The 16562-nt window shown below is 36.8% G+C and overlaps 1 protein-coding gene across 1 annotated transcript in view; it reads right to left on the bottom strand.

Annotated features, from left to right (window-relative positions):
- Window positions 1–16562, bottom strand: part of LOC146457439 (anamorsin homolog) — a 33916-nt gene that overhangs the window by 14036 nt on the left and 3318 nt on the right. The window contains exons 2-6 of the mRNA XM_085091927.1: window positions 9280–9420; window positions 7449–7525; window positions 7147–7224; window positions 6625–6697; window positions 266–342 (exon numbers count right to left, since the gene is read on the bottom strand). Coding sequence (XP_084948053.1) covers window positions 266–342; window positions 6625–6697; window positions 7147–7224; window positions 7449–7525; window positions 9280–9420 — 446 coding nt within the window. The remainder of the gene's footprint in view (window positions 1–265; window positions 343–6624; window positions 6698–7146; window positions 7225–7448; window positions 7526–9279; window positions 9421–16562) is intronic.

Genomic DNA, 16562 nt, shown 5'->3' with positions numbered 1-16562 from the left:
GCCCGTGAAATTTTTGTCCTATCCTGACTATTTGCCCCTGGGTATCCAACAATCATATGATAACAGCTTAGGATACCATTTAAATATCAATTTCCAATATGTTGGTATAGGAAGTCAAATGTATACATGTACCTGTCCAGTGCCATTGCCTAAAAGAATAATTGTATAAACAGAAAATCAAGGAAGGAGTTGTTTTGTAGTCTGCTCACCCCAAACATTGTTTTGCTACTTGTTAACAGGAGTGTTTTACTCAAGTTAAACTTACAATTTCATCATCATCAATATCCTGTACTGACAAAGTCCAAATTTTGGCAACACTTTCATCTTTGACTTTTGGTTTGGCTGAAAAACATTAGATATTACAGTACTGAGTTAGATATCAAACAAGTTGCCTTTGTTTATAATAAGCACTTATTAAGGAAAGGCCCAGGGCAGTAACATATTCGGCCTTAGATCATGGCACACTATAAAAAACCAAAAACATGATAAATTATTTCAAACCTGGCCAACCTAACTCACTGTAACTTAAGTATTGTTTCCTGAGTTCCTACATGTAACGTTCAAGAAGGTGGAAGGAGGTAATTTAAAAAATGAGCAAACTTAAAATGAGCTTTTCCAAAACTTCCCATAACTGCCCAAAGAAAAAAGAAAAAAAAAGAAAAGAAAATCCAACCTTCAAAAGGGGTCTTAATAGACCTTTTATGTACTGTACATTGCTTTTTCGGCCAAGAATATGAAGAAAAACACTATGGGACTTGCCCAGTTTTAGTATAATAGACATGCACTAGACATTTTGTGTGCAAACACTACAGACTGCAGTTCATTTTATATGTATTTTTTTTTTATATGAAGGATAATTTACTATGAAACTTCCCCTGCCTTAATGTAGTGGTTGTTTAATGTGACAAAATCCTTTTAAATTCAACCTGTTTGGGAAAAGCAATATTGATCCGCATTTAGCAAACAAAATTCACAATGTACCCCCCTTAACATGTGTGCCCTTCAAATGGTGGCACTCAATTTGGATAATTTTAAGGGAGGAATAGTGAATGGATTGGATGCACTTCAGAAACTCAAAAAGTGGTGAGTAACTCAACTCAGCATTCACTTTTTTGAATGGATTAAGAAAAATACAAGACTTTTGAAGTGTCCTTCTCCTTTAATGGTTAATTTTTTTAATTGTTCTAAATGTTGTGCCAATGTATGCCATAAATTAACAAAATGTAAAAACATGTTATGTCTTTTTCTCACCAGTAATCAATATAAACATTCAGGATTTTTCCAAACATGTTTATATTAAAATAAAATAAGACTGAATTCATGTAAGTGTTTATGAGCTGAAACCTTGGTGGAAACTGCATGAAGATGTATCTTTAGTTAAAATTCTTGTGATGTGCACATCCCACTGAAGTCGCATTTTGAATCTCATTCCAGTTGAAGTTTGGAAGGGAGAATTCAGTGAGTAAAGTTAACTCATTTGCACTCAGATCACTCTGGCTGCAAAGCAGAGAGTGATTCAGTTGCAGCCAGCATAGCTAGAGATTTGTCTGCACTTCATGCAGATCAGACAACACAAAAGGTCCAATGAAATCCAAAGAGTGTACAGATCAACAAATTTACATCATTACCAGATGCTTTTGGAAACACAAAAAGATGGCAAAAAAAAATGTTCTCTGTGCCTATAATTATTTCTTTGAAGTTAAAATATTAATATAATTGATTATAATTCAAGGGCTGAGAGCATAACAGACCCAAATGACTTTTCCGATGGTTTTTTAATTGCTATTTTAGCTCAGATTCACCAGAACTTTTCAGGCGCAGATCCAAGAGAAAGTGTGACTGTTTTCCAATAACACAAGCGCTGATGGCACTACAGTACAGGTTCTAGGGGGTTACAATTTCCCCTGGAAATTTTTAAATTTTACAGTCAACCCAGGTCACGCGTGAACAGTATTTCCAAGAATGAAATGAACATTCGAATTTCTTGTTGTAATGTCCGACGTGTGAATGGAATGTTGGACATTTCTCTGGAAATCGTTCCGAAAAAGACGCATTAACTGAAAAAAAGATTCAAAATACTTGGGAAACAATTGTTATTCTTGAAATATTCAATTTTGCAATGAAAAGAAAAATTCATAGCTTTATACCGTCAATAAGCTAGGGAAATTTATACGGGAACTCTGAAATCTTGTTGGCGATTTTCAAAACTGACCTGTAAATTTCAAAACTTCGTTCAAATTTCAAAAATGTCGTTCACGCGTGACCTGGGTTGACTGTAACCCCTGTAAATGCCATTTCCTGGGTTTTTAAGTCACTCTGAAAGGAATTTTTAATACTCAAACCTGCAAATTTTCTTTTATTCTAAAAAGACCTACTTATTGTAAAAAAATTTGACCGTTTTCTGTAAAACGTTGGAAACCAGTCTGGATCCAGGCCTGCTTTTTCATGCAGTCTTGGTCAATTCCTTCAGGAAACGTTGCTCCAATATTTGAGAGAACTGCAGTTCGATTGAAAAACATTGTCCAGTATTTTGATTTGAAATGAAAAATTCGCCAATGCACAGTCCTCACTACCAAGGAGGGATTCTTCGGACAACTTTTTGACCAATTCCTCTGAACTGCATTCGTCACTTTCATAACTTTTCAAAAGAACCATAGATGTTGTGTGTAAACATACTTCACCAAACAAAAGCGAAACCAACTGGCCAGTATGATATGCAAGTTGTTTATCACAACCGCCTTGATTTTTTTTGGGCTTGTTACAACCCACAAAAGCAAACCATGATGTCATCACAAACGTTACTTTTATCTTTCTTTTTGTTTTGTAATTTTATCTGTTTATTGGTGGGCTTCCTGTAAAGTAGCTTTTAGCTAAGTGGAGTGCCACGTAAAATAAAGTTCCAAGTTCCAAGTTCCAAACAACAAAAGGTGCGACTAAACACGGCTCGTGGGAAGTGGAAACTTTCTGGCTACCGATAATTTGAAAAAAGGAGTCTGACGTGGACAAAACCTATAAGAAAATTAACCTTCCAAGCGTGTTTACTGGTAGACAAGCAAACCACCAAATTCCCCCCCCCCCCTCCCCCGACTCAATGTTGTTTTCTGGGTCACGAACAGTTTCCTGGCAAGCATCACTTCCCACATTAACATTGAATTGGGGGGAGGGGGGAGGAAGAAGTAACTGTGGTAGAATTAAAGTGCCTTATGAAGTAAAAAATGTTTTTGTCTTAATTACGAAATTATAAAAGAAATACGCTAGAAAAAAACAATAAGGTGCTCTTTTAGTCGGACAAAGTAGCCCAAAATGAGAAAAGTAGTGTCCCGGGGACTGGGGACTAGTTTCGCATTTGATGACGTAGGAAATGCCTCATAGATTTGTTTACAACACATCTCGCCTTGTTGTTACACAGAATCACTCGTTTTCAAGGTTTCCCCCCAAAAAATGTCGGACAATGATGAAGTAATGTCCTTTACCGAAACTTTTTCAACGGAGATCTGAAAGAGTCAAGCGATTCAGGTAAGATGGAAGTTATTGTAATCGTTCGACCCGATGCGGATCATAATGGCGTCGAACAGCTCAAGAATAAGACGAGGACGAAGATCAACATGGCCTTATCGCTACCGTTCTACGCACTCGATTCGAAGGCGACATTTTGATGAATAATTGTTTAGTACTTGGATATATTTTGCCGAAATGAAAAGGTGAAGAATTTCGTAGATACGAAATTATTTGTCTCTCCAAACTCGATTTTATTCGATTTGAGAATGCAAGAGAGCACAGATACAACACTTTTATTAAAACAGACAGTTACAAGCTGGTTATATACCTATCCACAAATAGCTGAAGCTAGTCGAGGCGGGTAGGTATGTCTATACTAAACTAAATACAAATAAATTTGGTGTTTACAACTGAATTGACTAAAATAAAAGTTGAATAAGTAGTAAACAAACAAGTGACGCAAAAAGGATTTGCTAGCTGATAGAAATTAAAGGATTGTTACATATTCACAAACTTTTCATTATTTCAAGAACCGAAGAAGGTGTAAGGTAAGCATTTTCTTTTTTTAAAATGTTGATTAGTATTTCATGTATTTGTTTTTTGAATAATTTTCTGTTGTCAGACTTTCTAATATTATCTGGTAAATAAAATAAATTTTGAATATGAACAGGTGCTAGTTTGTTTTGGATATCATCCATTAAACAGGAAACAGACTCGACATAGAGAAAATGAACAGGTAGGATGTTAAGGTTAATGAAGTAAGGAATAGCGTGTTCACTTTTTGTAGAAAAGTTCATCAAACGTAGAGCTCGTTTTTGTAGGAGAAGAAGCTTTTCTAAGTTAGACTGAGAAGCTTGACCCCACGAACTAATTCGATACATGAGGTAGGGGGAAATAAGAGATTGATATAACTTGACAAGAATAGAGAAGGGTACAATATGTCTTAATTTAGCTATCATGCCAATGGCCTTGCTAATTTTTAGGGCAATTAAATCTATATGAACTTTTCAGTTGAGATTCTTGTCAATGAGTATGCCAAGATATTTCACATGATCTTTACATTCTAATGTTGAATATGAAACTTTCTCTTTGTCGTAAATATTTATCGTTGGTTGATAAGGAAGTTTCTTTTTGTAATTAAGAAATATTACATAATTAGATTTCTTAGTATTTAGAGTTAATTTGTTCGCTGTTAGCCATTCGCAAAGTTTATCTAATTCAGTATTAACTTCTAGTTCTAAGGATTTAAGGTTCCTATTACTGCACAGGATACTAGTGTCATCAGCAAATAAATAAAACTTGAACTTATCTGAACAGTTAGTGATATAGTTTACATACAACAAAAAGAGTAAAGGCCCTAGAACAGGACCTTGAGGAATGCCACATTCCGTAGGGGCCTTTTCAGAAATATGGGGACCGATATTAGTTGTCTGTGAACGCGATTTAAGACAGATGCTGCAAATCGAAATTGCACAGGCCCGTCAAAAACTCACTTTTGATGGAAATAATAATTAAAAGTCAGATCGAGCGCGTTAACTCACAAAGCATGATGAATTTTCTGCGACCTTACGCAAGATCTTAATTTAGAGGTTGACAGACCCGGCTAAGCGACTCCTGCTGTGTGTCTGTTGTGTTGATAAAAGCCTTTGTAGTTTTGCTTTCTTGTATAAGAGATTCTTCCCTTTTGATCAAAATGTGGTGCGACCGCTCGTGAATGGAGGTTTTCCTACTGATCGTTAGGATTAGTTTTCGATATGCATGACAATGTGTATGCTACAATTCCCGGGTACAATTGTAGCCCTGTGGCATTTGTTTAGATTTATCGGCTCGAATTAAAGCAAGATTTCTGGGAGCGCTAAATAAATGCTATCTGCCAAGACTGAGGATCCGTGGATTTCTCTACCCGTGATTTCATGCTTATGCTATTTAACTGCAGTAAGATTGCAGGATGTTTGTTTATCACAGATATGAGAGCGTAATATATCCACACACAGCTGATCATCGTTATCTTTCGCTTCAAGGGCTATACCTTTTCGCTTTCCTGTGAATTCGGGCAAACCAAATTTACTTCTGCCGTAAAGTTTCGTCTCTCGGGAAGTAATGTATACTTATTCCCGGCATGACAGTTTTTTTTTGCGCAGTTTGTCATATTGGAGTTACCAGCCGCATAATAAGCCGCCGAGATCGAAGAAACTCCCCTCGCCACCATGACATTCATGTGTTCCAAAGCATTTTCTATTTTCTACGTCACAACCTTGTAATACGATCGTTTTGGCCGCGCGCAACATAGAGACACTTTCCGGCGCTAAATTCGAACCTTTCAGGAATCATGATTGCGGATTGAGAAGGTTTTGTTCAGTAAAACCCACATATTCAGACCGAGAAAATCATAAACTAACAAACCATGACGGTGAGTGAGTGGTTTTTTGGCTGTCTGTCTTCGGTTGTCATTGTATAGGTGGAGGGGGTGGGAGAGAGAAGTAAAGTTCTGTGGTAGAATTAACAAAAGTGGTTTTTTGGCTGTCTGTCTTCGGTTGTCATTGCATAGGGGGAGGGGGTGGGAGAGAGAAGTAAAGTTCTGTGGTAGAATTAACAAGAGAGAAATAGTAAGCAAGTGGTATTTGTGCTGTTCGTGTTTGGTTTTCTCAAGGAGTTTTGTCCACCATCATTGTAAAACAATGAAATGTTTTCAAAACCAGGGAGAGCAAAGATTCGGACAAATCTGCGCAAAATCGAAAAACGGGCATTTTAATATTCTTTGGTTTGCATTCAAATTAACCCTCCTAACCTCACTCTTGAGTTCAAAAATCAAAGGTACAATATTTTGCCTTGAACAAGACTAGTGAGGCCAATTCATATGCCCACAAAAGAATACTAAAATGTCAGCCATTTTTGCACAGGGTCTATGGACAAGATTTCCGTTTTTGTCACAAAATAAAGCCAAAGGACATTTGGGTCAGTTAAGCTCTCAGCCCTTTAGTATTGTTGTCAACATGAGAACATATCAGTATTGTTAATTATCAAATTGAGAAAAATTGCCCTATTTAGTAACCATTTTTGCTCTTTCTTGACCTCAGGTCTTCCAACTACATTCTGCTCAAATGTTCTAGTCGGAAGAGAACTAACCTTGCTTTGAAAGAGAGGAGAGTGAAAGTTGTGAACTTGCTCCAACTTCGAAACTAGGTTTAAAAGCTGACACCTGTGAATAACAAAACAAAACAAAACAAAACAAAACAAACAAACAAAAAAAAAACAGCAATATATTTATCACATAATTATTAAATATCTCATTAATGGAACCTCCTCTACCGAACTCATGAACACTAGAATTATTTTCTTGAATGTTTACTGTGTTGGGAAAGAAAAACAATCTCATTCATAAGAGAAGAAATGGTTATTACCAGTACTTTTGTAGCATCTAATTGGTCACAGATCAATAAACATTCTGGACAGACAACTGTAAATTAGAACATAACTGTTCTACCTACTGTAAAGTAATGACGCGCATTGTTAGTTTGATTTCTTTTATTATTCCAGATGACTGGAGGTAAACGCAGATGCGTAAAACAAGGACAAACAAGATTTCTTCCAATAATTGTTAATTTACAGTATCTTCTTACAAAGGCATTGCAGAAAGACTATTCTTACCTTGATGACAATAGGCAATTCTCCAAATTGCTCTTTCAGCTCTTTTGTCTGATCTACAGTTAACCTGCATTGTTCAGCCTCAACATGAAAGCAAAGGTGAAAAGTATTAACTAACAAAAAGCTTGCAGTCAGAGCCCTGGACAACCAGACATGACTGCCAGGCTAAGCACAGACATCCTATTACGTGTACAATGTACAATTTTTATGTAGAAATACAACTCAGTTTGGAATTTCCCTTGTGGGAAAAATTAAGGGCCATTTTCCTGGTCCATTACAGAAACATTTTTATAAACTTTACTCACTTCAGAAGTACCAACAAATCCAGCAAGCTTGAGAGCAGAGGTAACTTTCTCTTGAGGCTTCAGATTTCCACTTGTGCCTAACAATAATAATTAATGTCACTGTGCCGCATAACTATAATTTGGCAACTCTTGTCATTCTTATTGATGTCTACCAAATCTGGTCTTCTTGACTTACATGTAATTACATGATCAGTCCAATTGCTAAAGTCCCACAATGGCTTATCATTATAATAATTATTATTATAATTGTTATTATTATTATTATTATTATTATTATTATTATTATTATTATTATTATTATTATTAGAAGGTGTTTTACAGCATGAATGTGAAATGCAGTTAATGGAACATGACCCTTCCCTCATGCGTCCTTTGTCTATTACTGTAACGTGGTAGCTAATAATATTGTACTTTATTCTTTGTTGGGACGTAAATCTATGGTTCTATTGTAACATTTTGCAACTGTCTAGTTACAACAGTACTATAATTATAGTTCATGCTTTCTCAGTGGTTCAAGCAGCAAATACACGTATCAGTTATTGGGAGTTTGAGTTATCGAGGGTAACATTATATAAAAAATGACCTGAAAAGGAAAGGAAAATTGGTTCGAGTGAGCGCGAGGTTCAAGTTAGCGAGGGTTCGGGTTATCAAGATTCGACTGTATCTTGCTTTGTCTAGTTCCAATGGCTTAGCTTTGAACACTGTTTAGCTATAAAAATGCAATGCACAAGGTTAAGTGTTATATTTGCCTTGAGTGGTTTCTACTCATTGCATGTTTTGTAAAGTTACCCTCCTTCTCTCCTCATTGGAGGTGTTTGTATATTCACAATAAAAATGGGGCCGCTTCCAGTAGGGATGGCATTCAACTTCCCCAAGCAAGTTTCAGTAGTTTGATTTTGTGTGTTTTCTCGTTATCTACTGGCCAACAACTTCTTGTCCAATCCAGCTCCGCTGGGGAGATAGGCGAGGCCTCTAATCACTGGGTGTTTGCATGTTGCTGGCCTTAGGTTTCAGTTTGTAATGCTGCTGCAGTTGCATGTAGCTGGCCAAGGTTACAGCTGTAGTACTTTTAGGTTTTAACTTGTAAATGTGCGCATGCGCAATGAACAAGTTCTAGTGATGGTTGGGTTTTCACTTGGTTGGTTGGTTGGTTAACTTTCAGGCATGCGCAAAGAATAAGTGATCGTAATGTAGCAGAATTTCACTCTTGCGCTGGTCGAAATTAGCCAATTTTGTGTTTTTGGAAGGGGAAACATACCTCTTGGGTCAGTGAATCGAAAGAGGATCTTCTTAGAGTTGCTCAACAGTTCAACAGGGGAAATCAAAGCCTTGTAATGGACACGCAAGTGATGTCACCTGTCATGCCTATCACACTTAGTGTGTTTGTCGTATTTTAGTCTCTGAGGGTCAACGAGGTATGTCATAGTCAATGTGGCAGTCCCTGAAGATTTAAGATTAAAAGTGAAACTGGACAAAAAGTGGAAAAAACAAGGACCTGGCTAGAGAGGTCAAAAGGATGTGCCACCTGAAGACACAGGTTAAACCTGTAGTAGTACAGTTAGTGCATTAGGAAGCATCTCAATAAGGCTTATTAGGGACTGCGTTTTTTTTTAAATGAAGAAAAATAAATTACTTTTCTTACTGTAACTTTTCTGCTGTTAGCTCATATTAGTGCTCCATTGTTGGTTTTGATTACTTTTTGCTTAATTTGGACATGACAATTCATTTGAAATGATTCAAATTTCTATTACAAAAACAAGAAAAATATTCCCCCTTTCCTCTAAACATTATTTCAAAATTTAACATATACAGCATATAAATGCAAGGCTACCTGTGGGTTCTGTGAGAGTTAACTGTCCATTTGGTTTTAAGATCCGTGCAACTTCTGCCAGAAAATCAATAGTGTGGAGGAGCAGCGATGGAAAAATGACCCCAGAGAATACAACATCAAATGAGGAGTCAGGATGGGATGCTGTAAAGAAAAAGAGACACACAGAATAAGAGGCCAATGAAATGAAGTTCAGACAATTTATAGCAAATTGTTATAAGCATAACAATACATATCCCTCCCATGCATTTTTAAGTCTAATATACATTTTTTTGATTGTGATACATGTAAATAACTTTGTTTGGCAAAGGTAATTACGAGCACATTACCACTCAAAAGTCTTTCTTGGTACATGATTTTAGAAATCTACACAGCATCCCATAAACTGTGGTATAGGAATTCGTGAAATCTTACAAGAGCCCCCAGGATCATTGCCACAATTCTAAATGGCAGGATTCTCTACAAGAATCTTCAAAATCCTATAAAATTGTAAGAGAGTATTTTTGTACAGGATCCTTTTAGGTTATTCAATACAATCTTACAACATCACCTTTTAGATGCCATGATATCCTTTCCAACAGGATCTTAAATACAATACTAAATATTGGATCTTGCTACATGTAGGATGATACAGGATTGCAGGGTCTTCAACGTTTAAAAGGTCTTATTACCCTATCTAGACTGGGGAGTGGATTCTGCCCACCTCACTTTGAATGTTAATGGTGCATAATGTGCATATGATCTCATTATTGCCATGTTGGTGTATCATCAACAAAACTCTTCTCATGTAAATGATTTTAGCGTTTTTAGTTGTGGTTTACCAACATGGCCTTTATGTCCTCCTAGGGATTGTTTGCATTTGCTCCATAACAACACAAAAGATTGAGACTTTTTCATAAGTTCATTTGGGAATAATCTGGTATAGTAGGTTAAAGTTTGCTAAATTTGATGTTGCTATGACAACATTTTTTTGCAACTGTATTTTTTTATTTTCAAAACCAACGTGTACAAAAATATCTGCAAGTACCAGCTACAATCAGGCAAAACTAACATTAATTGCAATAAGTTGGCACATACGACAAAAGACTTTCAGGCGAGAGAGGCGCTTACATGAAAAAAACAACAACAAAACTCCATTAACATAAGCTAAGCAGTTTTCTACAGCCATTTTCTTTACATAGTTTGATGGCAGTAGTAAAAAAAATAAAGGCCAGTTTGGAAGCTACCTCAATGTACTAGGGAATAGGGAGTAAGCTTAGAAAGATGTGACCCTAAATTTTCTTTCTGGGATTTTAGTAGCATAATGGCTAATTAATATTGAGGAAAGGGAAGAGAGGCTCCCATTTCTTTGGATTTGCTGTAGATTTATAGATTCTATGTGAAATTGTGATTTTGTCATTTAAGAACCAGAAGGAAGCTTCAATAAAAAGTAGGATTTTATTGTTTAGCCTACAACACCATATGAAGTACCTTGCTAAAAGAAAGCACAAGTTCAGTTGAAGGGCGGAGGAACTGGAGTTGTCAGACCTCAGACCCAAAAAAATAGTCACATCTTTTGAATCAGGCGCGTAGGAGGGGGGGTTCGAGGGGTTCGAATGAACCCCCTTTGAAGATCAATAATGGCGGAAGAAAAACTTTTAAATAAAGTTCCTGTGGTCGAAATACATCAACCAAAGAAAAATAGAGATATAAACCCGTTCTTTAGGCCTTATGTCTCATCCTCAGTAAAAATAAAAATTGTCAAGAACCCTTGGAGATTAATTTTAATGACGTTTCATTTTTGGGATAAAACCGCATCCGCCCGAAAAAGCCATAGAAAAGCATGCTTTGCGATACGTTTTGTTCTCTGAATGCGATTCACTTCAAAATTAATAGTTCAAGCATTGTTGAGTTTCATGTGCAATTACGTACAAGTTCGCCTGAGAACATTCACTTGTGAATGTGAACCTTCCATAAACGCAATGTGGAGGTTGAACAACTACATGAGGTGTACCATAAGAGAAAGTAGGCTGTCCGCCCTGGCCCTAATGCATATCAAATATGATATGCCTGTCAATTTTGATGAGATAGTCAATTTGTTCGAAGGCCTACACCCGAGACTGATGCAGTTTACCAGCTTGGTGTATGACAGATCAACAGATCGAATAGCTATCAGAACTTGACAGGGCGCGGAATGTACATTGAACTTTCTTGTTTAAGTTGAAATAATTATGCCGTCGAAAAGATGTATATAGCTTAAAAAGCTGCTGTAAAACAAAGTTGTGATTTGCCTAAAATGGGTCTCAAAATGCAGGAAATGAGGTTTCTGGCAACCTAGATTTTCAAAAATTTCCGGGGGAGCATGCCCACGGACCCCCCTAGTAAGAGCGCCTCCGGCGCTCAGCAAGATTTGGGGCTCAATGAACACCCCTATCGAAACCTTAGCTACGCGCCTGTGAATAGTATCTTGGTATTAACTTGAACTGCTCTAGCCTTTCAACCAAATTATCCCAAAAAAGAGAAAACTTTGGACAGAGTCAAAATAGGTGGGGCTAGGTTTTCTGAGGAGCTGCTGCAGAAAAAGCAGTTCTGGTCTTCTTTAATACCAATTTTGGTTAAGAAAACGTTTGTAGGTAGGACTCGGTGAAGAAACCTATACTGGAAGTTTACCAGTTTTGTGCTTTTGGTACACTTAGTTGCTAGCCCATAAGCAGCTTTCCAATAATTATTAGGAATCCAATTTTCGTCAAGGGCAAAACTGTTGTTCCATTTCAATATTATTGGCCTTTCAAATCCGTGAGGTGCTTTTGGAGGGAAGAAGTTTCTTGTACACTAACCTGTTACCCTTATCGCTTTACAGAAATGTATGGAGGAAGGAGTCGGGTGTTATTGTGTCACCAGTTTCCTAAGAAAAATGTACATCGTAATGGTATTGAAGGGCTGATATAAGGCCAAAGTACCTCATGGCTTTACTTGTATTTTGTAGGTGTTAATAAATTCATCAAAAGAGAAAAAATTGCACGAGTCCTTCCTTAAAATAAATGAGCTATCTTGGTAATTCCATGAAGAGAGAGTTGTTTAAAATAGAAAACCGGTCTGTCTTCAATCCTACATGTAATTAGTAAATTGTGCCATATATGTACATGTAGGTTGCTCAAGGAATTGTACCCTCATTTTTATATAGTATGTTTGCAGAAATTGAGTTCTGACCATATTTCCAGAAGTTCCTGTAAAAATGGGTCTTGCACTGGTATTGTCTTTTGAGTATCACTTTCATTTAGATTACCGGTGAAAACTGTTTTTATGCCATATTTTCCACATTCAAGTTCAAAGAACTCTTTCCATTTTCCATGATTAGAATCATCATAATATTTTTTGATCCAGTTAGTCTTAAGTGACTTGCTTAAAAGGGTTATGTCAACCATTTTTTAAACCTCCTTGTTGTAGTCGTTTATCATCATGCATCTTGTCTCCTTTATTGTTCCAGAGAAAACTGTAGAAAAGATCATTTATCTCACTTATGATTTTATGGTTTGTCGCGAGTGGAGCTAGGATATACCTAAACTCTAATGCAGCTTAGCTTCTAATAACTAGGATTTTTCCAAGTACATGTGGAGTTAATCGTCAATATTTCCAGCAGCTTAGTACCTTTCTAATGTTGTCCACTTTTTCTCAAAAGTTTAGATTTAGCATGATATTGTGATTAGTAGAGATCCAAACACCAAGCACTTTGACGTTATTTTCAGGCCATCTAACATTTCTCTTGGGAAAGAGTTTTTTATTCCCTCCTGCCATTGATCCAAATATCCATAAGGCTTTGGTCTTAGTGTTGTGGAGTCTGAGACCAGACACACTGCCAAACTTTTCAAGTGTATCATGAGTGGCAGATAAAGATTTTCTAGTTCCATTAAGAATAAAGGTTGTGTCGTCTGCATACTGACTTCTTTAATTTCTGTATTGTTAACAAAGATTCCTTTGGCTAAGATCTCTGCCGATAGCATGAAGAGATACTTGTAATAACTACTGACCGGACTTGACTTCCAATGAAAAACCTTTGGCTAGGTTTTCATATTTGGCTACTATTTAAACATTGTGTAGTTGTCCAACATGATGCTAATACCAACAATAAAAACTAGGGTTGATCATAAAAAGTGCAGTCAGTATGTTTTAAAATGATATACAACATGTATCAAGAACTCAAGAACAAAAATCAGAGTAAGATCTACAGTACTGCTCAAAAGTAAGTTACCACCCTCTTGCGGGACGTGACTCTCGTCTTGAGAGACAAGACAACCTTCTCGCGAGAGCCTCTAAGAACTGTAAGTATGAAGCTTTTATCCTCTTTGCACTTAGAACGTGAGCCTTAAAAGGGACAAAAATCATTTCATGTTTCAATCAAAGACGATGTAAATTTCACGCAAAACCCATTGCTGATATTTCACAGTTTTTAAATTATTTACCTGAGTTTGAGTTAGTTGATGGTACATGTAAGTACTGAAAAGAGGGGTCAGATTTAGGGGAAATCAAATTTTGCTTGAGTTAGCGAAGAGTTTGAGTTAACTAAGTTCGCCTAAAATTCAACACAAATAAGTAACAGTTTTGTATTTGGAACAGACAAACTGAATCGGTGACAAGAGAATTTAACAAGAGTTCATTTCAACTACCGTGCGGCTTGGTTTCTCACAGGATATTCCAAAATTTCCACATCAGTGACTCTCACGAGAAGCGACTCTCGTCTCTCAATATGAGACACTTGTCTCTCGAGATAAGACTCTCACCTTTCAAGAAATGAGACGTGACTGGTAACTTACTTTTGAGCGGTACTGTACTCAGAACCCTACCAAGCAGACATTCTGATATAAACTTGAAAACTGACAGGGTGAAACCCAGCTGTTGTTTCTTTAACAGGTTAAGTAATTCATAAATATGTAGTGTAGATTAATTTTTCTAAGTTGACGTTTTTAAAGTGGATAATTAAGGAGACCTTTTGCTAGGCAAAGGTCAGCTGGTAAAATAAAATAATGGTCTGTTGAACCTGTTGTTGCAACACGTATAAATTCTGAATTCAAAATGTTAACCAGTTGTTTCATCTTTGAAAATTGTTTTGCTAAGAAGTGCCCACCAGTTCGCTGATGTCTTTGGTTGTGTCCCCAATGTCAGTTGCTAACAGCTTAGATGCTACATGTAGTCCACTAGTGTCTCATAGCAAAGTTAAATAAAAGTTATATTTATTTATTATTTTTTACATTTAGGGATAAATGTTTTTTTTTATCATGGGACTTGGGTATCAAGTATGTTTAGGACAGTTCTCTTTCTCCTGTCACTTTCTTATAAGTGTAGTAAGCTTTTGCCCGTATTTTAATCCAAAAGTAATTTTGGAACATTTCCATGTGCATTCACAATTTCTATTAGAGAACTACAGCTGTAGATGCCTTTTTTTATATTTAATTAAATGCTTTGAGACAGGTTATATATTCTACATCAGAAGGGCTAACAAAAATGCAGGGTGTAACATGTCGATAATTTCTAAAGTTGATAAACATCGATCATTTTCGATCCAATTCGAAACTAATCAATTGACAAGTTTTGGAAATCGATAAAAATTGATCGCAAGATTCTAGTGATTATGGATCTCGATCGATTCTCAATGCTAAAATTTGAATTGATCGATTTTAATCGACAAGTATCTGAATATGAAAAAGATATATGGTGGGAGATAAGACTGCAGTCAAACGCAGACTAATGTAGAGAGAGTAGATCAGCCATAGCAAGACTTCATTAAACCCGGATTCAGCGCACTGTATTAAAAGCTAAAAAAATTGAGCTCAAAGGAGGAGCAGCAAAATAACTCTATTCACATCAAGTCTCAAAAAAACTTCCAAACTGGCTCGTTGTGTTAAGAAAAACGCAGCTCAGGGAACATCAGTTCGGGTTATTCCACGCGAAGCGAGGTTAATAAATTTGTCGAGCCAAAGGCCTGATTGGGAGCTAAGCCACGTGGATTCGAGCAAAAAATATATTGAATAATATATATCATATATATCGTTGAAGGTGTCCGTGTTGTTGCCTGGCAACAGTGTAAACAAAGTATGAATGGCCTCAGACGGAGGGAAGGTTGCTAAACAGCAACAGGTTGGAAAACAGGCTGGCGTCAGAAGCAATTTGTAGTTGCACAATGGTGCAGTCTTGTGTTTATTCATTGAGCGCTGAATGTGTTTGTTCATCGAGGAGTAAAAAATGTTTAGATATTGGTGAAAAACAACCAAACTGTGATGCAAACGAACCACAAGAGGACAGACAAGGGACAAGACAGATTCGCCAAGGGAGATTAAACAACCAAACTCCTAAACAATGTGAAAGGGGACTTCAGATTCAGCGTGAGCGGCAAAGAAGAAGGAGATATCAGGAAACCACAGAGCAAAGACAACAATGCTTGGCTCAGCAAAGACAGCCCCGTCAGGAAGAAACAGAGGAGCACAGGAACTGCAGACTTGAATATCACAGGCAGTACAACCAATGAAGGCACTGCATTAGAAACCTTAGACAATAGGTATTTTAGTTTACATTTGCTCGTGCTCGCTTCAATAATGAAACCCCTGTTCAATGTGAGCTTCAATTACATGGAATTCGAAGAGACCTGGCACAACGACTGATTAATGAGACCAAACAGGAATGAGAAAGCGTTTACAAAGGCTTCGGACAAACCAGGCACAATGACTGATTAATGAGACTGAACGGGAATGAGATTTGCAATAATTTTACAAATGCTTTAGAGGAACCAGACACAACATCTGATTAATGAGACTTAACAGAAACGGAACTTGCGACTACAAAGGCAGAAACTGAACAGCAAAGATATGACAGATTACAAATCGCTCATGACAACACTGCTCGTAGAATAAAAGTTGAAACAAATGAAGAACTACAAAACAGACTCCAGGTGCTAAGTACAGAGAACGAGAGGCTACAACATGTACAAGATCAAACTTTTCTTCTTGAAAGCAACCACAATCACATGTAATCAGTACATATTCTGTTTATGCAAATAAGGCAGTTGCAACAAAACAAATATTGCACTTTCTGAGTTTGAAATAATGGTTAGAATGGAAGATATGGGCAAGGGGGGGGGGAGGTGGGGGAGAGGTGGGGGAGAGAGGAAAAAGATAAGCTACATCTATGTATACCATCTTCTGAGAACTCTCTGTTAAATATCATAATTTTTGCAAAGTATTGTACACTTTTACTAACCCTTTCACTACCAAGATCTGAAAGCTTATTGTCCTAAGTAATTAATATTCATGTCTTGG

This window comes from Pavona decussata, unplaced genomic scaffold (genome assembly GCF_977016875.1).
Source record: "Pavona decussata unplaced genomic scaffold, jaPavDecu1.1 SCAFFOLD_243, whole genome shotgun sequence".
Classification (NCBI taxonomy): Eukaryota; Metazoa; Cnidaria; class Anthozoa; order Scleractinia; family Agariciidae; genus Pavona; species Pavona decussata.
Note: the sequence above shows the minus strand (reverse complement) of the source record. Positions and strands in the feature narration are given on the sequence as shown.